We start from the raw sequence: 23,283 nt of genomic DNA, 5'->3' as shown, positions 1-23,283 counted from the left end.
TGTTGAGGACGGTGATTGTGTAGAACTGCTTTAAGATTATCACAAACAAGGTCATGAAATATGCTTCTGGTCATTCTTGGAGGGTTGCAAAGATGTCATTGAGAAAAAATGCTGTGCTGCCTCCTTTTTCTTTCCATTGTAGGCCTCTAATGTCTTTCCACCTTCCTCTCTTCTTTGCAGTGCTGCTGACTGGGGAGTAGGGAGTCTGATATGGGGTTTTTAGCCTAAAAAGTTTGTGGTTACGTTGGATAAGTTTCTAGGTGGGTATATCAGTGTCCGAAGAGAATGTGGTTTCTGTGTGTTTACAGCTATTCCTTTGAGCTTAAAAGCAGGTGTGCTAGGAAGACTACTTCTTCCTGTTCCCCCATTCCAAAGAAACACATATCCTCACGCTCCTCCTGTCTGGTCATCCTAAGAGTCCTCAGAAATCAAATCGTGCCTTTTAATATATGCTACTAATACATGCCAGCCTGGGGGGAAAAAAAATCAAGAAGAGAAGTAGGCGTTTGTTTTCATTCCCGTTCCGTCGGGGCGGCGCTGCCGCTGGAGGAGCAGGGGCAGAGCTCCTGCCCGGGGCCGGGGCAGCAGCGCGGCGGGGCCGGGCGGCTAGGGGGGCGCTCCCGCCGCCACCCGCACAGCCCAGCACAGAACAGCACAGCCCCGCACAGCACAGAACAGTACAGCCCCGCACAGCACAGAACAGCACAGCCCCGCACAGCACAGAACAGCACAGCCCCGCACAGCACAGCCCCGCACAGCACAGAACAGCCCAGCCCAGCATAGCCCAGCCCAGCACACCACAGTACAGCACAGCAGAGCACAGCACAGCCCAGCACACCACAGTACAGCCCCGCACAGCCCCGCACAGCCCAGCATAGCACAGCCCCGCACAGCCCAGCCCAGCCCAGCATAGCACAGCCCAGCACACCACAGTACAGCACAGCAGAGCACAGCACAGCCCAGCACACCACAGTACAGCCCCGCACAGCCCAGCATAGCACAGCCCAGCACACCACAGTACAGCCCCGCACAGCCCAGCCCAGCCCAGCATAGCACAGCCCGGCACACCACAGTACAGCACAGCAGAGCACAGCACAGCCCCGCACAGCACAGCCCAGCCCAGCCCAGCATAGCACAGCCCGGCACACCACAGTACAGCACAGCAGAGTACAGCACAGAACAGTACAGCCCAGCCCCGCACAGCACAGTACAGCACAGCAGAGCACAGCACAGCCCAGCACAGCACAGCCCAGCACAGCACAGCCCAGCCCGGCACAGCCCAGCCCAGCCCAGCCCAGCCCGGGCACAGCCACCTCGCTGAGGGAATGGCATCCCTGACCCAGCTAAGGAGCCTTCCAGCCCAGACCTGCCCGTGACTCTGTGACACATTTCACACACTGGGCTGCGTGTGCTTAGAAGACACTTGGAAAAGGAGGAAGGCAAAGCATGGAATAGAGGTGACAGGAGAAGATGCATGAAGGTGTTTGCAAAAAGCGGGGAGATGGGTGGCTACCTGTTGTCTGGGTAAGAGTATGTTTTTCAAGGGAAAATTAGGAAATAAAAGGTTCTCAGAATTCGCATACTGTCTTGGTGAGGCAAAGCATAACCTGAAGCATCATACAGGAGTTTAGCATAAGGAATGAGCAGTACAACTTGCTGTAATCCATGGAAGATTAAAGGAATTGCACTTTAATTGTCTGGTAAGGTGTGAGTTTTAAGGCCTCCCTTGCCTTTCTTTGTTTCCCCTTTATCATTTATGGGGCTTGATTTTGTGTTTAATCCAACAGCAGATAGTGGCTGAGGCTGCACAACGCTCTGAAAAACAAGCCAGTTTGCTGGATTTGCTCATAAAGAAAACGTCTTTGTTCAGTATTACAAATACCTTAGGCAACTCAGATTTCATAAACATATTTTATTTAAATAGCGATTCAGTTTATAAATACTTATTTTAAGACACTGCAGTCACGCATGATTAAGATTCATTATTCACTTGTGAGTTTAAAAAAAAGAGATCAACTTGCCAAAACCCAATGTCATTTGTGGAAAAACCAGAAACTCTGGTACTTATTTCATTATTTGAATACATAATAGCCCTGCATTTTGGAAAGGTAGGCTGATTATTTAGATTTAGAAAAAAATATACATGTTATTTTTCCCATGCTACCATTCCCTTTTCAGTCAAACCTTTTCTGATTCTTGTATTTTTCTCTTTCGTTCCTTACTAGGACTCCAGTGGATGTCTCTTCTCCTTGTCTCTTGGTGGAAAACTTGCTTGGCTTTAATGGATACTGCTGCTGCTGGTTGATCTCTGGAGACTTTACAGCTCCTTACCTTTTGAGAGGAGGTGCCTTCTCGTCGCCTCTCAAGGTCTCAGTGGTAGTGGCTCTTTATCACTAACCATCTCTGGGGGGAAAAGAAGATGCCTCTTCCTTTTGGGTTAAAATTGAAACGAACTCGACGTTACACAGTATCCAGCAAGAGTTGCTTGGTGGCTCGTATCCAGCTGCTCAACAATGAATTTGTGGAGTTCACACTGTCAGTGGAAAGCACAGGACAGGAAAGTCTGGAAGCAGTGGCTCAGAGGCTTGAATTGCGGGAGGTAAGTGAGTTGTCAAGTGAAGGTGTAACTTTAGTTTTTGGTGCTATGTGGTAACTCCTTGCCATGTAGGGTGATCAGCTACTGGAGCAGCTGTCCTGTGTTCCCGTTGTTTCTTCACCTTCTGGTCTTTATGGGGACTTGGGTTGCTCCTAAACAGTTGTTAAAGTTGTTACATAGTTTAGGGAATGTCCAAGGGGAGGAAATGTGAGAAGTATCAGTGAATAAAAGCTTAGAATGCAGCAAAACCACAGCAAGTGTTTTTTAAACATGACATTGCTGAAAATTCTACTTAAAAAACCCACAAAGGAAGAAAATAATTTCTACCTAAGCAACATGATTAAAAACTACAGCAAGACTTGAGTCATAAGACAGCTTTTTATTTGTGTGCATGTATTTTTTTTTTCTGATGTATTAGTGCTCTAAAAAGAATCTAAAGCACAAAATGTGATAAGTGTACCAGTTACCAACTGTTTGTCTTGCTTGTTTAAATACCACAAATATATTGGCAGACACTGTCTTGGAGCTCATACACAGTCATATAGATTGAGTGCTGGCCTAATGGAGAGACTTGGTTTGTGGTGGTTGAATATGTAAATATCTGCTCAACCTGTTTCCCCCCAAAATCTCCTTACTTGGTATTTTAAAGAATGTTTTTGGAACTGAAATTTACTCTTCCACACATTTAATGATTATTTCTACATCTTCTGTGTTGAGTGAATTCTTTCTGAAATGCTAAGCTTTGAAATGTTCAGAGAAATCTACATAGATGACCAACATATGAACCAATGTCATTATTTTATAAAATTGTTGAGCACAGGTGGTTTGAAGGCAGTATTTGAATGCTCTCAGTCCTGGGTGAACTGACATTTCCCCCTAGAGTCTGCAAGGTTTAGTTTAGTTGATTTTGAAGTCATTGAACTATGAAAGCATGTGCACTTCTGGGGGGCAGGAGAGAGAAAACTAGTGATACAAGTTTAGGGTTGCTAACATTGTTCTGAAAAATACCCTTTTGTTCTGTTATGTGGTCTGCCATAGAATGACCTTTTGATTATGGAATTCAAATACATGAAAACCCTGGACTTAGGTAACCAAAATATGAGTAACTGTGAAAATAATTAGTAATAAATATTTGCATTTATAACTATGATCCTTTGAAATATTACCTTTTTATTGTCAAGCAGTGGCAACTGTTGGTAACTTTGCTCAAATATTGAGCAAATATATTTAGAAGTCAATCCTGCAAACATTATTACTTTAGCAAGCATGCTTTACTGTAGGATTCCTCAGTGGGAAATGTTATATATAGTCATTTGTTTTCAAAAATGCTTTTTATTCTTTCTGTTTAAAGAATAATAAGAAACAAAATAGATGTGAAGCCATAAGGGTTTGTTTATTGTGGTTGTTTTCAATTGCAATATGCATTCTTGTAGAGTCTCCAAGTTTTTTTTTAGTGTACAGTTATTTTGGAAAATGCAGTTCTTTGCAAGGGTATGCCTTATTTTTTTAATATTTCTTCTCCTAACAAAAGGAGAATCTAGCTATGCTTGTAGCCTTAGTGTTTACACATCAGATATCATATATTTAGAATTTAATTATTGTTGTGTGAATGGAGTTTGTCAATTTTATCTGTCTACTTTCAGATGTAACTTCTTAGTCACAGAAAGTATAGAATTTTTACTGTTTGCAAAATGCAAAGGCTTTGTCTTCCTGATTGATGACTACTAGCTTCTATTGAATCAGTCACAGAGTGCTGGAAATGCAGCTTTTTCAGCTATTCTTCATTATCTCGTTCTTTGGAACCACTCCTAAATATCTGTTTAAAAACAAACACACACAAAAAAAGAGAGCAAGAGAAGCAATTCCCTCAATTAAGGATCATATATCAGAATAAGGGAGTTGACAGTACACTATTGAACTCTGAGCAGATTCCTTCAATCATGCATTCTTGCATGGATTATTTTGGCAGGAAAATGTGTTGCAATAAAAGGGAATGGAAAGTAGGGATATAAATTACTTTCCAGAGCTTGCATTCAGAAAAAGTTTTTCTGCCTTTAAATAGTCAGATTTGCCAAGCAGGTACTGGATCACTCCTGATGGCTTGCTCAGTAGAGAGTTTTCAGAAAGAAAAATGTGTTCAGCACTTTCATTAAACCTCCAAAAACAACTTTAGTCTTTGATGCAGTAAAGTATAAAGTATTTCTGTAAGAAGTTGCCTATTTTTAGTTAACTGAACAGCCTTAGAGCATGAAGTCGAATTCTAAGTGTTCAACATGAAAGTATGACTGTTTATTTAAATACTGAGGCTGGGGACCATTCTCACATCCAAGGTATCAGTTTCAGATTACTGTATATGGCTCCACAACTAGGACAAGCAGTTCCCAAGCATCTTCAAAACAGTTTACTGCATGAGGCATTAGGGGAATCTCTACCATTTTTTACACATTCAGTGGTAACATTTGTAAATACCTCTTTCTCTCTGGTATAGTCTGGAATTACTGAATCTGGACAGCTGAACTGAACTATTTTTAAGGGTGTGCCATCTTTTAAGATATTTGTTTTAACAGATCTTTATGTAAATAAGTAACTTTCAAATTATGCATTGCATGGCTAAACACTGTTTTTCTTTTGATTTTCCAATTAGTACTTGTCAATTTCCAAGTTGTATACTAGTATGGACACATAGTTAGCATTTAGGAAGATTTACATATGTTGACAACTTTATTTTTTTACGGAAGGGTAAACTTTATAGAAAAGTGAAATGAATTCATTAAACTGAGTATCTTCTGGTATTCCTAGAATGTGACTCATCAGGCATGAGAATGTAATCCAGCTCTCTTAAACTGAGGAACTGGGGAAAGAAGCCAAAGGGAATAGTGAACATAAGTTACTTACCTTTGCAGAACAATCTGTCTTTTATCCCATGAGAGAACTATAACCAAACATGATTTATGCAAAAGGGTGGTACAGAAAACCAGTCTGGAATCACAAGTTTTGAAAAAATGCTGAGATCTTTGCTGGTTAACTACCTTAAAAAGTATGTACAACAGTACTTATCTTGCATCTAAGGCAATGAGTATGCAAATTAAATCCTTGAAAATATAGAGATTTTTTTAAACACTGTAATATAGCTACATTAGTACATCAGCTAGCTAGGTTTGGCAGGAGATGTTATAATTGGTGTCTTTCTCTTGTTGATTTTTTGTTGTTGATGTTGTTTTCTAAACACCACAGCACTTCTAAACCAGAGAGAAGGGGCAAATTCTGCTACTGTGTACAAGCAGAGTCTGACTTAACTACAGATATGTGGTAGAGTACAAGAATAAGAGCCAATGGCAGGGAACTTCTGTGGAGTGTATGTGTTGTGCATATGGAAGTTCCTGTGTTTGTTTTGGACAGGCAGAGGAAAAGGAACCAAGGTTATCTGGATCCTGAATAACTTCAAAGTTCTGAAACAGTGCTTGGGAAATGCTTGAACTATGCTGTAAAACTTTGCTCTGAATTCTAAAACATCAGTTCTCCTTTGGAGAAAACACAAAAAAATACCTTTAATTCATTGTGGTGGTTTCTTAAATGTATTTTGCATATAAAAAGAGTGTTTTTAAAATCAGACCAAGTGCAACCATAAATATTCTTATGCCTTTATGTATCAGTAACCATATTGACTGACAAATGAGAGTTGGGCCACATCATGACGGAGGGATCATGAACATAATTATGTTTATATCTTGTATCAAAGTCTGACAACATTTTAGCTGATGCTTGTAGAAATAGGGAGGAGAAGCAGTGCTTGTAGTTGAATTTCTGTGGTTGCCTCTCTCAACGAGATTTTCCTTATAATTAGGAAAGGAAAAATTGACATGGAGAAATATGTATAAGGATGACAGTCTTCCATGTGTAATCTGATTAGTTTAAAAGGTGCTGCTTTATTGAAAAGCAAATCTGAATCCATGTAAAATAAATATTAGTTATAAGATTGTGATAATTGTAATTTAGGAACCAAGGCAAATTGAAGGACAGAGCAGTTAGGCAAAAATCAGTAACTGCCTCAGTTCAATTATTGTAGTTCTTCCTTCCTCTGAAGAAAAGAAGATTTACATTCTGGTAAATCTTGCAGTCAGTCATATACTGAGCAGCACAACATGTTTTTCCATGAAAACAATAGTGGCAATTAGGAAGCCCTGCCCCTGATTTCCTTAGCATTTTTATAAAGTTAAGTCAGAATTTGAATATGCCACTTAATTGCATTTTGTTTATCATCATGTCAGTTTTATATCAATTTTGTACAGTTTTATACCAATTTTGACGGAAGATGTTTTCTTTACTTCTGAAGCAAAGGCATTAGCTTATTGTTTAGTATTTTTAGACTTTTTTGAAATTTGGCTTTTCCTTTTAGTAAACCAATCAGAACTTAAACCTCTGATGAATGGGAACATGATACTTCTTCTAATGTCACTGATGTGTAAGGTGAAGTCAAAAGCAATTATGTGAGTTCATCCTTCTCAGAGCCTTGAACAAAAGTAACATGATTTTTTTCAAAAAAGTATATTTATGCATTGCTGAGCTATGTTGATAACTGACTTATCTCTGCCAGAGGTTATAATTTACCTTGGACATAATGTTTTCTGTGCAATAGGAAGGTATGGCTCTTTAGCTTGTAAATCAGTCAGCTTACCTTTGTCATGTCCTGATGAGTATGCCTGTAAGAAGATTGTTTCACACCCTTCAAATATCTTGAATAAACACAGTGTATTGTGATTTGCACAGTGTTTCATTAGAATAAATTAGAATGCATCAGATTACCTTGCAATATATTGATTTGCTTATTTATTTTTATCCCTTCTGTTTTGCTTTAAGCTGTAGTTGGCAATTACTTTGTTTAAATAGCATTTGAGAAATCCATATTAGAGTAGTTAGGAGAAAATAATTGTGTGAGTGTTGGAAAAAAGTTTCCATTACGAAAGAACTAAGATTTAAGAATAAATTGTCTCTTTGTTCATATAGCTACTCTGCTAAATATTCCCTCCTACAGCTACAGTTGAAGAGCTTGTCAGTGCTAGGACAACAAAAACGGTATAGACAAAAGTACCCTACAGTAAATAGCTTCAATGTGGGGGGAAAGGGAGGGATTTATGTCAGTGATCCTCCTATTTCTGCCAGAAGAATTGGTCATGGTAGTAATTAGAGAAGTGCAACTTTCTCCTTAGTGGCTGCTACATGATGGGAGTCACAGATGTTTTTTTCTCCACCACTTCCAGGAAATCTTGGATATTGTACATTGGCTGGTCCAGGCTGCTCCAAGTCCTTTTTTAGGTAGAGACTGGAAAGGAGGAGGTGGAGGAGGTTGTCTGTTGTGATAAAAATGGAGTTTCTGGAGAATTTTCAAGGCCTGTTGTCTCCTTCTGTAGCTCTTAACACTGGGCGTAGGGAAAAACTTTCACTTGGTATCTGCCAGTTGTGCTTAGTACAAGATACCCAGTCCTCCTGCATGTGGTTTATTTCAACTGTGCTGTCCTGATAGCAGGGGCTGTTCTGTATCCAAGCATATAATAAAGCTAGATGTGGTGGAGCCCTTGGGCTAACTGGGATTTTATGAGTTTGACTGCAGTGCTTCTCCTTCAATAAGGAAAGGTGTTTTCAGCATTCTGATCAGGGAAGTCTTACAGTTTGTAAAAGAGGTAAAGCCAGTGTAAAAGAGGAAAAGCCTGGAAACACATTTTGACTGCATTCTTCTACTACTGTTTTGTCTTTTCTGATTTTTTGCCTCAGATCTTAGGATGGGAATTCCTCGGGTGCCCTTGAGGCAGGTAACCAAATGCATTAATTAGAAGGCACTGTATTGACCAGTCTCTTGGTAATCTATGACATATTTTGTAAGATTTATAGTACAGAATATGGAAATAACCTGGAAAATATATTATTAAATATGTAAGGTTGAAGTAAATTTTGAACACTGCCATGCCTCAGGGGACCTCCAAGGGTTGCGCGGTCCTACCTGTGCTCAGGAGGATCAGGTGCTTCAGGGGTTGCCTGGGTTTACCACCCAGGTGCCTCCAAGGATAGAGATTTGACACCTCTTTGGGCTATCTGTTCCAGTGTTTGGCTAGCCTTGTTGTGAAATTTTTTTCCTGATCTATTGGAATTTCCCACATTGCAGTTTGTCCCCAGTGCTTCTCATACGTGCCGTGATTACTTCAAAGGAGACCCTGGCTCTATCTTCTCTCTCTGCGTCCTGCTCTTAGGCAATTGAAGTCCACAGTAAGATTTTACTGTATCTCTTCTAAGGCTGATCAGCCCCACTTCTCTGACTTTCACTGTACATCATGCCAGAGGATCTAATGTAGTCACCTGCAGTAATGTAGTTTTGTGGCACTCATACCTGGAGAAACTCTTCTGCTTAGCTGAGGAAGTCTGGGTGACCTCAATGATGAAGGCACTCCCTCCAGCTTGTGAGCTGTGGATACTTGTGGGGCTTTTGGTACTTTTGTGTTCTTGATAGCTCTTGAAATTTTATGCAAAAATATTTACTGTCTCTGGTGTCAGAAAGCAAGTAGGTAAAAATTAACTGTGCAGAAATTATATGTTCCTTTTATTTCTGTTTGATTTTCTTCAGAGGGGTTGGGTCATGAATAAGTCACTAAAATAAACGAACCTCAAAGTAGTGTTAATCTTAACAGCTTAACATATTTTAAGAATTATGTCATGACATTCTTTTTAGCACTGGATGTTGTCCTGAGCTGCTAATAATAAAATGTTTTAGCAATGAATAAAAGTGGGTTCTATTTTAATCAGTGCGAATATTCCAGGGTGCATAAGCTCCTCTGAAAACTCGCAGGATCAAATTCTGCCCTTGAAGTGAAGTGAAAGGTTTGCATAGAAGTCAGAAGACCAGCTTTGGTCTGTAGTATTTTGCATGGCTTGTATAAAGATACGCTGGATTCCAGAGGATATTTTAAAATGTGGAAACATTTTTCTTAGTCTGTTATACTCAGTTGTGTGTAGGCAAGAAAAAGTGGTCAATGTTTCCAAGAAATAGATCAACTCAAGTGATCATCATGCCTTAAAAATAGTTTATACATTCAGTTTAAATTCAGGGCGTAGAACCAGGAGTATTTTTACATCAGAGAGTTTGAAACAGTGGCAATGTTTGTGGTGTCTTCTCTTCACCTTTGTTATACATCTGTGCTTCTGTGAGGTTTAAGTACACCAAGGCTGCAAGTGAGTTTATTCAAACAATTGCTGTACTTGTTTTTGGGTGTATTTTCAGTTGGTTTACAAATATGTTTGTGTGATATCATCTATAGAAGTCTTTCAGCTGTAGCTCTTACCCTTTGCTCCCAGTCTCTGCCATGGCCATTGCCCTTGCCCAGAATGTTGTGGTTCCACATTTTAGTGCCCAGCCCGAGGCTGATGTGGTTGTCCTGTCAGAGAACTGGGCTGGGTCAGAGCAGAATGTCAGCATCCTGGTCTGACTTTGGCTCCTGTGACTGCTTGCATGCTGTTAACAGTCTTGGGATGACAGAGAAACACACCTTTTTACACACATTCCTTTCCTTACTCAGTCTGCAAGAAGGAGTCAGTCATTCAGTACATTTTATCCTTTTTATCTTATGATATTGCAGTGAACATGATATTTCTTTTGTAATGGTGTTTCTGTGGTTCTACTGTTGGGGTTTTTTCCCCTAGTGCTTTATGGGATTGAAGATACTGTCTTCACAATAGCCTTGTGGGGTGATGGTGGTCACCTAATGATTGGGGGATTGAAGAATAGAAATAAAATGTTGTTTATGGTGTCAGCAAACTTTGTGTGCCTGGACTGGGAAATAACAAATGTGTTGTTTATATTATTTATATTCAGAGCCATATTTCTTTTAGTAGGAGTAGGCATTCATGTGTGACAGGAAATCTAAGGGAAGTGGGGAAGACAAATGGAAAATGACATGGGACAGCAGTAGGGCAAAGCAAGGCTCCTCTGGGGACCTGGTAGGCTCATGGGAGATGCTGAAGGAGCACAGGACAGCTGCCCAGCAAAAGCTGAGCTCATTAAAGTGTATGCATGGCTCACTGTACGAGCAGGAAAAGGAGCAGATACAGCAGAGCAGGATGATATCTTGCCTGAGTGGGCCACTCCTGACCAAGCCAAAACACAAAATACTGAGTACACTGGAACAGACCTCCTAGAGAGACTGGGGGATGGCGCCCCTGGAAGGTCAAAATCCCACTGGACAGCATCTTGAGCAACACAACCTCATTTTTATTAGACTCTCTCAGAAGGAGTCTGGATCAGAGCATTTTTCTCTTGCTCCACAGTACAGTTCTAAATCCATACTGCAGAGTCACCCACAAAAATTTAAATTTCTCCACTATGTTTAAACTGACTAAAATCTGCTCCCACCTTACTTATTTAGCTCACTTCTGATCCAGCCAACAGATATGGACTGGAAAATACTCATGTCATTATCATAGCAAAACTAGATATCATAATTAGAAGAGTTTTAACTGAAGGAGAGAGATAAGTGAATGTTAAGAATTACCAATTAGGTCTGTAGGTATTTACATGAAAATTCTCCAAGTCCTTGCTACATAAATGTTAAGGTATTTAGAAATTGTAGAACTGCCAACACCTTTAATCCAATATTTTTAGTTAGATATTTTCAGACATTTTTAAGTAACACAAAGTTTTTAATAGAGTTTTTATAAAGCAGAGGGAATATTTATCATGATTTCTCTAAATCAATCATTTCTGTCAACTAGTCATGGAAAAATTGCCTCCCTAGTAAAAAAAGTATTTACTGCTGTTTTCCCAAAAGCTCTAGCATTTTTATATTGTGGAGAACAGATTTGAAATTTTTTGGGGAGCTACAGCTCTTAGGAGAAAAAGGCCACTTCAGTACATTCCTGCAAAACTCGCCCATGTACACATTTGAAAATTCTTGTACACACATCTTAGTTTCCAGTCTAAACAGGATGAAGAGTCCACTCATGGGATTTCAGATTTTCCCTACAGCTCTGATGGCTGACTGTGTGTGCAACAACCACAGCACTCTGTCCTGGGCTCTTTTGTCCTTCAGCATCCCCTGGGAGCCTACCAGGTCCCCAGAGGAGCCTTGCTTTGCCCTACTGCTGTCCCAGGACATTTTCCATTTGCCTGCCCCATTTCCCCTAGATTTCCTGTCACACATGAATGCCTACTGCTAGCATCTGTGAATGGCCACAACTGAGTTATGAGTTATGAACTGTTTCCAAATAAAGAGTAGTTCTGGTACTGTTTTAGGTGGGGGACCTTATGTACCTGGGTTGGTTAGCTGGAGGTAATGTCTGCTTTTTATGGCAAATGTCTCTGCAGTTCCTGAAGTTTTCAATAACCCATAGCCTTGCTCAGTGCTTTAAAACATTTATTTCTAAGTAGCAAGACTTTCATACAGTATATTTTATCTAATATCACAATATTAACTTTTTTTCATCATTGAAACACCTCTTTTTCAGATTACCTATTTCAGTCTCTGGTATTATAATAAGCAGAATCAGCGCAGATGGGTAGATTTGGACAAGCCTCTGAAAAAGCAGCTGGACAAATATGCCTTGGAGCCAACTGTGTATTTTGGAGTAGTGTTCTATGTGCCTACTGTTTCTCAGCTTCAGCAGGAGATTACCAGGTAAACCTCATATTATAAACTTCTATGTGTTTACAAATTTGCTCTCAGCATTCTGAAATGTATAGTTTATTTAAAGGTTGTCTGCTTTCCACTCCCCTACCTTTATAGAAATGAAGACAATTTTAGGCGGAATTTATGTTCAAACTGTATTCTAATTTATCTTTGGAATCATTAAAATATGTGATAAACTAAGCAAGCAAGTAACTATTTTGTGATCTTAGGAATCTGCTCAAACCTGTTTTAAGTAACAGGCATACCTGCATGGTCAGTCTTTTAATTGTTTTAGTCCCTTCATTAACTTTTGAATTTGTTCTGAATTTGCTTGACTTTTTAATTTGTTTTTTTTTTTTTGTTTTGTTTTGTTTTGAAGATCCATATGTTGCTTTCATGGATATCTATCCTGAACAAAGCACTTGCAGATTTTATTAAGCTATGCTTTCTTTGTTTTGCTTTCAGTACTTTCTGTTCTTCTAGTACAGTACATTGGCATTACAGGCTACTTTGGCTTATGATTTCTTTTTTTTTTTTTTGGGCATATCACTGAGCCATAAATATGGATGTTAGTATGTTAGTTCTGGTGTTATGTATATGTTTCTACTGTGAAACTGGGGAACATCACATAAATGTGATGTTCCCCAGTTTCACAGTAGAAACATATACATAACTGGCTAGTATATATATATATGCTCAATTTTACTTTTCCCCCTGCAGCCTTGCAGGGGGAAAAGTAAAATTGAGCGTATATATATATACTAGCCAGTTATTCCTATGGGCCTGTACATTGGCTGCTAATGGTTTAATGTGTACAGTTCTGATTTAAGGATTATTTTAAATTGGCAATTGGGTACAAAACCCATAGCTGGATTACAAACAAGTATTGTTATTTCAAAAATATGTGCTTGTGTTAACTAACCCATTTAAGCTAAAACTTTAAGTTGGCCCTGCTTTGAGTCCTTTTCATCTTAATTTATTCTGTGGTTACATGAAACTGTTCCTGAAATACCCTGCCAGACACCTTTCCTGCTAATTGTGATGAGAAAGCTTTTCAGGGTCACCAGTTGCAGACCTCTTGGTGCAGACACTGGTGCTGCTGTTACTACTCAGTGCTTAGCAGGTTTAGTTTTTGGGTTTATGTGTAATTTTTGGAGGGTTTTTTTAAACTCTAAACTTTTGCGCTATTTCTTGGTAATTTTAGTGGCTCAAAAATCTCTGGTTCAGATTCTGTGTTGGTTTACTAGAATACATTAGAGTAAGATCGAGGTGTTGCATTGGGAAGCTAAATTACCTGAAAAACCTTAAAAAGCCTTCTCTGGTATTTATTTAAAGAATATGGTGTTTATGCTAGAGCTTTAACAAAAATTTGGCAGTGTGCTACCTGGTAGAAAGCAGGAATTTATGTGCCAGTCTTATGCTCGTGTCTTAGAGGACGGTACTTACTTTGATAGTAGGAGTCTAGGTTAGTCTCAGAAATCTGTGGATTTTTTCATGCCTGTTTGATATAAATGAGATTGAATATGTTCAAGCAAATTGTATGTTTAATGTACACCAGGAAATGCTATAGCTAAAAAGAGATAAAGAGATGTGCTCTGTTGAGGTAGTGTTAATAGCAGTTCTATGGAAAGAGCTTACCTTCTGCTTCTTGACTGGGAAGACTCATTCCCCAAATGCCTTGGGCTTTATCTTTTCCATTTTTTGAAGGTCTGAGTTTAGTTCCAGCTGCTCTTGGGTGTGTTGTGTACTGTCATATGATATACTGGGGTTTTGTAGTAGAATGCCCAAGACTCTAAACAATATTTATAAATTATCAGTGTATTTAACAGGGCAGTAGCAGTGATGGAAGAGAGCTATCCATAACATGAATAAAATTTATGTGGAGTTTACCTGACCTTTCTAATCACTGAATGAATTATGAATTACAGCACATACTTCCATGTTCTCACTATTAATAACCTTACTTTACCAGAGTTAACATACAATATGAGGAAGAACTTTTTAAAACTAGATTTATAGAGGACAAATGTCCTCTGTGGCCAAGTTGGTGTAGCTGTACTGGCAATTTTGAAGTGTTTGGGGCTCCAGATATAAAGTTCTGCGGGTGACTGAAAGAGGCTGAAAAAATATGGCACATAGTGGCTCAGACTGTGGACAAACAGTACAGGTAGTAGTGGCTGCATGTATGAGAGATGATGCAGGAGAAGCATAGATTAAAAGAAAAAAAAAGTGCCTTGAAAGTGAGAACAAAATGTACTCAGAAATTGTAATGCAGAAATGAAAATCCCTACTGGGATTGAGGGAATGTACATTGTTAGATCTATTGGAAGAGAATGCAGCAACCCAGCAGCAGTTTACTGAATGTTTTAAAGAGACACTAACAAAAATTTTAAGGAAGGAAGAGGAAAAAAAAAGAGAAGAGGGTTTGGTAGTAGATAGAAATTGTAGAGATTCTTTAAGATCACTGATTCTAGAATGATATATGAAAGTTAAGGGAGGCAGGAGTTTGAAAAAGCCTTGAAGTAGTGAGCCCAAATGATGAAGAAGACTACCGTCTACTCAAACTGGGGAATGCAGAGAGGAATAGGAAATGCAGGCATAGTCTTCTACTCTCTCTTAAAAATTAAGAAGCCCATGTTAGCTTTTTCTTTTCTTTTTTTTTTTTTCCCTGTAGGTATCAGTATTACTTGCAATTAAAGAAAGATATCTTGGAAGGCAACATTCCTTGCACACTGGAACAAGCAATACATCTGGCTGGTTTGGCAGTTCAGGGTAAGTAAGAAATAGTGCCAACTAGCTAATGTTGCATTAGAAGCTTTAGGGATATATTTTCTATTGCCTGTTCTCTTGATGCCACTCAAGAGATCCAATTCATTAAGTTATAAAAGAAGTTTGCTCCTTTGGACTTTGCCATATGGGCTGAGGAGATCAGCAGTTGGATCAGTGGCTCTGAACTTCTCTGCACTCTTCAGAGATGTACCTGGGCATCTAACATGCAGTTTAAGGAGCTGGATTTGAATTAGACATTGGAGGTCCTTTGGAGGCAAAGGCTTCAGCTGTCAAACCCTTCCTCTGTTCCTGTTAATGAAGACTCTTTATTCTGACATATCTTCATAAATAAGCAACTTTGAATGTACTTGTATTTCTACTTTTTATCCAAAATTTCCTATCACGTAAGAATATTTCAAGTTAGTGTGCAAGACTGTTAGCAGTTCTTGCGTTCAAAGCACTCCTGAAAACACATTTCATACAGGTGATACCTGTATGAAAAGGCAGCTTCATTTTTCCTGGCCAGGCTCAGATGGGATGGAGTCTACACCAGTCGTGAGGCTGTATCTGATCTGCACTAATCATGTTTGTGTTCCTTGCAACGTGCTTGTCTGATACTGAATCTCCCAAAAGTTTGTAATGGCCACAGCTGTGTTTAGTGTGTTTGTATACTGTTATTTGTATATAATTCACAGTGAATGCCACTTCAGTACATCTAACAGCAATTGTAAAACTGCCAAAATTGAACAGGACTTTAAATCACTGGCAGTATATACAACATATATACAAAGATTTTTTAAAATGTATTTAGTTATATGCATTGGTTGCATCTCAATAAAGATGGTGATTATATTTTCTTGAAAATGTGGTTACCAGTGGAGTAGGATAAATTGTTTTAATACTTTGTTTATATAACAGTGAATCTGTTTAATCCAAGCCAGGTTCTAATGGCCTTCAACTGAAAAAATCTTGCTGTGTTATTTGTATCTATTTGGACAATGTAAACATCTCTCTGCTCAAGTGAGTTGTTTATAGAAGTCTTTCAATATAACCCTCTTTCCAGATGGAAAATATTCATCCTTTTATCTTTCACCTTCATTTCTTACTCCTGTATAAGAGATGAACTGTATATGTTGATAACACAGGGAAAAAATACCTCAAAAAAAGCACAGGTTCTAAATTTATATGCTTCCATTACTGAAGTAGCTTATACCAGGTAGGTTTAGTAATTTTAGCTGGTGAATGAGCAGAAGCAGTGCTTGCTGTTTCAAGAATGATCTGTATTTAAAATCTGTACAATAGGTTAGTTCTAAACACTGCTTTAATTCAAGAGCTGTGTTGGTGTAGTGTGTCAGAGGTGCTCCCTTTTCATAGAAAGAGCTTCCAAATTCATTGTTTTATCATTTCTTCTCAATCCACAAGGAGTGTTACCAATCATTCTGAACAAGGTAAAAAGATGGGTTTAAACATTATAAACATTATTGGTTGGTTTGTTCTGTTGTTTTGCTTTATGATTACAGTTCAGTGGGATGGAGGTTGGCTACTTGGAGGTCCTGCTGCAATTAGTTGGGTTTTGAATAATTTTGTTAAAAGTGTTTGAATCCAAGACTTATTTTTTTTTTTTTTAGCGGATTTTGGAGACTATGATCAGTATGAATCTCAGGAGTTTCTACAACGATTTGCTTTGTTTCCAGTGGTAAGTACATTCTTTAAATTGGTGCCTTTAAATTACTAAATTGGCAAATTTAAATCCTTCTTAAAATTGGTAAATGCAGATAATTTTTAGGAAACCTCCATGATCCATTTTTCTTACTGCTCCCTGGGCTGTCAAATTTAAGTAAAGGTTTTCTTTGAGATTGGAGTGAGATATGACACCTTATATTACACAGAAACAAAGATGTAGTAAGATCTTTTCAATTTTATTTTATATTACACTGAAAAGAAGGTTAAGGTACAAATAGGAGAGAGAGTAAAACCACTTCAAAACAGTGCTTATGCTTTTGGGGTATACTTGTGCATATTACAGCATCTAAGCTCCAAGGCTAGAGTCAAGGCTTGATTTGCAGCACGTGTAAAGAAACTATAACCATTTGATTTTGTAGAATTTTTTTGCATTTCATTCCACAAATGCTATTTTATCTTAAGGGTTGGCTACAAGAAGAAAAAATATTGGAAGAAGCAACACAGAAAGTTGCCTTGTTACATCAGAAGTACAGGTAACATATCTAAAGCTCTTCAATGCTTAATTTCAGTCTTCAGTAGCTTCTGTAGCTCAGAAAGTTGGGAATCTTGAAATGCAGTTGGACTAATTTCACTTCCCATTTGAATGAGTTTTTTCTCTGATACATCTGTATTAAAGTTACAAGAGCTTTTGCTGAATGAAAATGACAAAGGGAACAGAATATTTAGTAAAATAAATTAGAGCATTCATCTTGAAAAGAATACGGGACACAATTAAATAGGTGTGACTTCACCTGTATCATGTTTCTGACTCTTGTTCATGTGAATTTCTGACCCCAGTAAGAATGTTTCTTGATAAACAACTTTGGGAAATATTAAAGGCAGGAGAAATGCAGAGACAGTAACTGTGCCAGAAAGTACAGTTATGATCTTAGGTAGAAGGGGGCTAAGGTGCAATAGTCCAGGACAAAAGAAAGTTGTGTTCTCTGTATCAGTTCATTAGTGAAAAATGTTTGTGACTATGTGAGTAATACTGAATATTTTCCCCTGCATTGTTTTAAAACAACAATTTGAAAATTGCAGTTGCACTTATGTTTAAAATGCACTTGGTACAAGATTGCCTGGCTCAAGTTCAGCAAAGAAAACTTAATCTTCATGATGTTAGGAAAAAGTGAAGAAATTAGGAGATTTATGATTGAAAAAGTATTGAGAGACATAACAATGAGCATGACAGGATTTTTCAGGTAGAAATTATGCCTTTTGTGAGGTAACTGAGGTATGTTGGTGGGTAGGTAAACACAAGCTTTTAAACCCTGTGAAACTACTGCAAGTCTGTGAGAAAGCTGTCTTTGTCAGTTGGACTAATTATAAAGAATTCTGCCTTTACCTACAGATCTTGTCCTCATGCTTTCAAGGTATTACAGTAAAATAGTCAGCATTTAGAAGATGAAACTGTCTTTTCTGAAATGTAAAGTGCCAGACTTCCTCTTTTCCCTATAGCAATGTAGAAGACATTCATGTCTTGAACATGTGTGCCTCTGGTAAAGCGAGGAAATGTGGAGACAGAGCTGGATTTGATCAAGAATGTGATAATTGTCTGCCATTAGTAGAGATGGCAATATTCACTAGTAGTCTTTGTTGCCATTTATCCCTAAAGGTGCCAGAGAGAAAGAAGTTATTAGAATTGAAGTGTTGATTCTGAGGCTGAGCCAAATGCATCAGCCGTTGGTACAGATAGAAACAGCACAATTTGATGGTTGCCTGGGTGTCCTGGGGATGCTTTTCAAGCTTTGACGTTGTCCTTCAGAGTAAAACAAAGATTATTTTTTCTTAGTGGCAGTATTAGCTGATTGTTTTTTTATTTGTAGAGGCCTTACTCCTCCTGATGCAGAAATGTTATATATGCAAGAAGTGGAAAGAATGGAGGGCTATGGTGAAGAGACCTATCCTGCCAAGGTAAATGAGGTTTTGATCTTTGTATAATTGCCCTTTTCTCCCAGTTTAGAGTGGTTACTTCCTGCCAAAAGTAAATAAAACCCAAACCCCAAACCACCCATAATTTTCTGCTCCAGAATTAATAAAAGCAATTTTTTCTTAGGTAACTTTGCTTTTGAAGACTTTTTTCTCTACTTGCATAATTTTTTTTGCAACTTTTTACAGGACAGCCAAGGAAGTGACATATTCATTGGAGCATGTCTTGATGGTATCTTTGTGAAACACAAAAATGGTCGTCCTCCTGTTGTATTTAGGTTAGTATTGTTCTTTCATAAATGTCTTAGTGAATTTCACATTTTAAGTCTGTTTCTCACAAGTGTCAATGACTCTTAGATATGATGTGTATTTATGCATTGATAAACCTGAACACAATCTTGTAGTCATCATGCTACAATGAATACTGAAGCCATTGAGAATTTCTCAATGCAGTAACTGCAAAATGAATCTCTTTAAGACAGATTAATTCTAAGACATGAATATTTAATATACAGTTACATTGCAAAATATTTATTGAATCAAAAAGGAGAAATTCTCTGCACTGAGGGCATCTTATATCCTGAGATTGTCACATCAATTCATATACAAATATTGATTTGTGAAATTGCCCAGAAGTTCTTTTCATATATTATATGTGGAGAGTTATATGATTATGTTTTATTCTTTTGGATTCATACATTGTTTTAGTTTATTATTGAATGTTCTTATAAATTGTAGACAGAGCTCTGACTTACCTAAACCCTTAAAATTCAGTCTTCACATAAAATGGCTTCCCACTGACTCTGATTTGTTGCTTGGGCATCTTTGGGCAGAATTCAGAATAAATTGGAAAAAAAAAAGAGATTTTTTATAAAATGAGTCTCAACAATTTAGTTTTTATTAAAGCAAGAAAGGATTTATTCTTAGTGAACTTTATCTTCTAGGATTGAATTTTTGACTGAATATGAACAGAAATCTTGAAATCCTATGGTCCAGCAGTTGCTGAAACTTCACTACTGGTGATTTTCTGGGATTAGAGGAAGTAGGCAGCTTTGCTTCTTTCTGTCAGTAGTTTTGTTTAGCAGGATTTAGAAATTCACAACTGTTAAATGTCCTTCAGAAGAATTTCTGTCTCAGCTGTGATAGGAAAGCTGATGCTGCGCTCTTTTTAATTGTCTGCTCTGCTTTCCTACAGCATTAAGCAACAATTGTACTTACCAAATGCACAGGGAGAGGAATAAAGCTTTGTGCATGCATTTCACATAAATTCTCAAGGAATTGTGCATGCAGGGTCTGTAAACATGGGAAAAATTTGCACATTGGGAAGCATCAGAAAGTATTTATTTTCCAATTTCAGGATCCACTTTTCTGCTTTTTTGCTTGTTAGTTGCATGACTATGGGCAATTCCATCATGGGTAGCAATATCATGTTATTTGGGTGGCAGTAAAGCACAGACAAATGACCCATTAGTGTGATTTACAAAGACTGGATTATGCTGGTAATTTCATAGTTGTTCCCACAAAGGCTTATGAACCAAGGCCTTAAATTTGAGGGATTTTTGTTCTACATCAGAAAGGAGACATTAATGTTTCTCTACCTCATATATACATGAGGCAATAGCTATGGAAAATGCCAACAGACACCTCTGTGTAATGAAAATGGGAATCATATAAACACCTTTAGAGACAGCCCTATATGCAGGTCATGCTTTTTCGATGTGTTTGTTTACTGCAGAATATTCTTTTAATAAATCTATGATACAGACTTTATTTACACTAACATAATACTAATGGTTCAAGCTAAATTTGCATTTAAAAAGAAGAAGAATAAATATATTTCATGCAATCTAAATTTTTTTCATCTGTCAATGGGTAGGAGTTCTAGAAAATATCCATAATAATGCCTTAAAGGCTTTGTTTAGTGGAGGTTTGATTTTTTTCTCCCTGGAATGTAGGGTTTGGTTTCAAGCAGATTGGACATTATAATTTACTGATGACTAAATTTGTCTAAATTAGATTTTTTTTTTGCAATAATTGGAAGAATTTCAAATGGAAGACAAGTAATAATCTTACTGTTCATATTTACATCTTACCAAGAGTTAGTCACATACATGTTTTCTTTTCAGCAGCTGTTAATGGTATGGAAGTGATGGTCTACAACTTGTTCAGATAGATTAATGAGCTTTTTCACAGAATCATAAAATAGTATTTAACAAAATCATAGATTTATAGCAAATAGTGTCTTGAGAGGGACCCATCAGGACCATGGAGTCCAGCTCCTGGCCCTGCACAGGACGCCCCAGGAATCACACCCTGTTGTCCTAGAGCATTGTCCAAACACTTCTTGAACTCTGTCAGGCTGGTGCTGTGCCCACTGCCCTGGGGATTCTGTTCCAGTGCTCAGCCACCCTCTGGGTGAAACATTTTTTCCTGATATTCAACCTAAACCTCCCCTGACTCAACCTCAGGGCATTCCCTCACTCCAGTCACTGGTCATGGGATGGAGGAGATCAGTGTCTGCCCCTCCTCTTCCCCTCTTCTTTATCCACATTCTTGATGGTGGTTCTGGTTTGCAGTTGCATTTTTTGAGGTTTGAAAATCAGAGCTTGTCCAGTCATATCCTGTCCCTTTTGTCTGCAGGTGGCATGATATTGCCAACATGTCCCACAATAAATCCTTTTTCGCATTAGAACTGGCAAACAAAGAAGAGACAATTCAGTTCCAAACTGTGAGTACATTTTTTTTTTTTTTCTCTAAGTCATCATTAAAAAAACCCCAAAATTAAGACTGATAATTTAAAACCTACTATCTATATATTTAGCATCTTTGAGCTGTATGAGTGAGGCAAATGTAATAACACTGTCTTTGGCCAGCTTTCCATGGGAAGGCATTAAAAATTTGATTTTTTATGTTGAGTACATTGAAGTGTCCAGTTATGTGGTCATAAAAAATGTTCATCCATTCCAGCAAAATTTCTGGCATGCTTTTTTGACTTGAGTCAGTGGCAATTAAAGATAAATATAGCCTTAGAGCTTTGCTGGAGTGGGCCATGGCATTCCTTGCAGAATTCATTTTATTCAGCATCTACCAGTTGCTTTTGTCAAAGAGCAGCTGTTGACAATCTTATTGTATTTACCTAAACTATAAATTGTATTAGTGTTACAGCTAATAAGTATCTTGAACAAAAGGCTTCTACTTTCAAATTTCATAAGTCTAGGAAAATTGTTAGACTAGAGTGTATATTTGGTTCTGCAAAGTAGAGTTTTAGGGAAAACCTGATGACATTAATAAAGTTACATTAAAATTAAGTCGGTCAATGGTAATTTAATCTTAAAAAATTCAGTGGCTTTTCTGAAAGCAAGTAAAGGGTATGAATGTTTGACTTAATGCAAATATTGGGTTTTGTTTTTTGGCAGGAAGATATGGAAACAGCAAAATATGTGTGGAGGATGTGTGTGGCTAGACACAAATTTTACAGACTAAATAAATGCAGCCTGTAAGTAGAATACATTAGCAGAACTCTTGGTGCCCTTGCAGCTTTCGTTGGGAAGTGAAATCTCCCACTCCCTCTGTAAAGTCTTTACTGTCTTTTTTAGATTACTTGGGTTCATTTTCTTAATACTTTTTGAGAAGATAGTTACCACCAGTTTTTGAAATACTTCGTGATTTACAACAGAAGACAATATTAAGTGCTGAAATCTCACCATAAGTAATAATGTTTGGCCTTTGCTTCTGGATCACAGTGCTGTGAGAGACTTCAGTTGCTTTGGGGTCTAATATTGCTGTGGCTGGTGAGCTGCTGGAAGCAGCAGGGTTTTGGCCTGTGTTTGGGTGAGCTGCTCTGAAAGGACACTAGAGGCTTTAAAAGGGCGGGCAGTGTATGTGAAGCACTCCTGAAATGTGCTGGATTGACAGCTCAGAGGTATGAGGTTCTTTAGGTATCCATGGAATCTGGATAGCTCAAGTAGCACCAGTGCAAAGCAAATTTAATACAATTCATCAAATTAAATTTAAATGGGCTGGCCGCCAACTTGTAAATTAATGGCTGGAATTTGAGCTACTTTACTAGAGCAGTTTTCCTTCAGTTTAGTTTCCTCAGTCAAAGTGTAGAGAATTAGACACAGTGAACAGTCTATCATTGGAAAAACTTGGTTCCCATATGTTTCACTCCTCTTCATACATGGGAAGATAGATGTTTGATATCTGCTGAGGCCAGTGGAAAGATAATCAAGTATTTTGTGCCACAGATGACTCATTAGCGTGTTTAATGCTAATTTATTTGAGAAGTAACATAAATTTGAAATAGAATAAACCTCATACCTCAAAGCTTGTAAACTTGTCTGTCTTTTGAGAGTGATAAGAAGCATTGGTAGAAGTAGTGTGTTCATGGGACTTGTGCATTTCTGTCTAAATAATGTCAGAGCTGTAGTTCTATATTAAATGTCTGTCTCTAGGATTACTTATTGTAACCACAATGTGATTTTATGTCAGGTTAAGTCTTCAAAAAAACTTTTCTGGTTATTTCTTCTCTTAAGATTTCTTGTCATCTGGTCCTTAGCTGAAAACTGTCTTTTGCATGCCGGTATCAACTTCACGGTTTTTTTTTTCTAAATCTGTACA

General features: G+C 38.0%; 1 protein-coding gene across 1 annotated transcript in view; it reads left to right on the top strand.

Moving 5' to 3' along the window:
* Window positions 1-23,283, top strand: part of PTPN21 (protein tyrosine phosphatase non-receptor type 21) — a 39,813-nt gene that overhangs the window by 2,060 nt on the left and 14,470 nt on the right. Inside the window, exons 2-10 of the mRNA XM_054275431.1 lie at window positions 2,226-2,599; window positions 12,083-12,252; window positions 14,918-15,015; window positions 16,641-16,708; window positions 17,158-17,228; window positions 18,561-18,648; window positions 18,853-18,941; window positions 21,304-21,391; window positions 22,080-22,159. Of these exons, the coding sequence (XP_054131406.1) occupies window positions 2,420-2,599; window positions 12,083-12,252; window positions 14,918-15,015; window positions 16,641-16,708; window positions 17,158-17,228; window positions 18,561-18,648; window positions 18,853-18,941; window positions 21,304-21,391; window positions 22,080-22,159 (932 nt within the window). The 5' untranslated portion in view covers window positions 2,226-2,419. The remainder of the gene's footprint in view (window positions 1-2,225; window positions 2,600-12,082; window positions 12,253-14,917; window positions 15,016-16,640; window positions 16,709-17,157; window positions 17,229-18,560; window positions 18,649-18,852; window positions 18,942-21,303; window positions 21,392-22,079; window positions 22,160-23,283) is intronic.

The sequence above is a fragment of the Melozone crissalis genome, unplaced genomic scaffold (assembly GCF_028551555.1).
Source record: "Melozone crissalis strain CALT ecotype California unplaced genomic scaffold, PUWL_Pcris_2 ptg000018l_1, whole genome shotgun sequence".
Classification (NCBI taxonomy): Eukaryota; Metazoa; Chordata; class Aves; order Passeriformes; family Passerellidae; genus Melozone; species Melozone crissalis.
This window is presented reverse-complemented; position numbering and strand designations above follow the sequence as displayed.